Genomic DNA, 551 nt, shown 5'->3' with positions numbered 1-551 from the left:
TCATTGTGGTGGACTGTCAATAAGAGCTGCTTTGAGAGGGAAAGGTTAAGATAAAGTTATATAATTAATTTGTGATTCTGAATGATTTGCCAATGTTGTTATGCTTTATTTATATAAAATGTGCCCAGTATGAATGCAAGGGGCCAATTGTACCCTTTGTTATGTCAATTTATGAAGGCACAAAATTCTAATACTTTTGTATTTGGGTTTCAGCTCCATCCAGACCACCTGCCTTTGGAGTCCTATGTTTCCACAGATAGTTATAAGGTTTATGTACTCCAGTCATCTCCATTTCACCTTCTAGTCTTATTTCCACCAGCTCTTCCAATCCATATTGCCAGGTAAGACATTTCTTTTCATATTTTGTCAGTTCAACCTGTATTCTCCTTTGCAGGACCAGAGGGTTTAGCAGAACACTCACAGAAAAGTATATTTTTGATAAATGCAAGTCTTAAAGGTATTTGTTTTCCTTATCAGAAATAGTAAAAAATGGGCACTAAACAACAAAGCAAGCTGTTATATCAGCAACAGTAGAGAGGTTAATAAATTCT

General features: G+C 35.4%; 1 protein-coding gene across 1 annotated transcript in view; it reads left to right on the top strand.

Moving 5' to 3' along the window:
- LOC119590823 (protein fuzzy homolog) overlaps positions 1 to 551 on the top strand; it is a gene marked incomplete in the record, with an annotated part of 14,228 nt that overhangs the window by 13,251 nt on the left and 426 nt on the right. Inside the window, 1 exon segment of the mRNA XM_037939575.1 lies at positions 214 to 341. Coding sequence (XP_037795503.1) covers positions 214 to 341 — 128 coding nt within the window.

Source organism: Penaeus monodon, chromosome 27 (genome assembly GCF_015228065.2).
Source record: "Penaeus monodon isolate SGIC_2016 chromosome 27, NSTDA_Pmon_1, whole genome shotgun sequence".
NCBI classification, from domain to species: domain Eukaryota; kingdom Metazoa; phylum Arthropoda; class Malacostraca; order Decapoda; family Penaeidae; genus Penaeus; species Penaeus monodon.
This window is presented reverse-complemented; position numbering and strand designations above follow the sequence as displayed.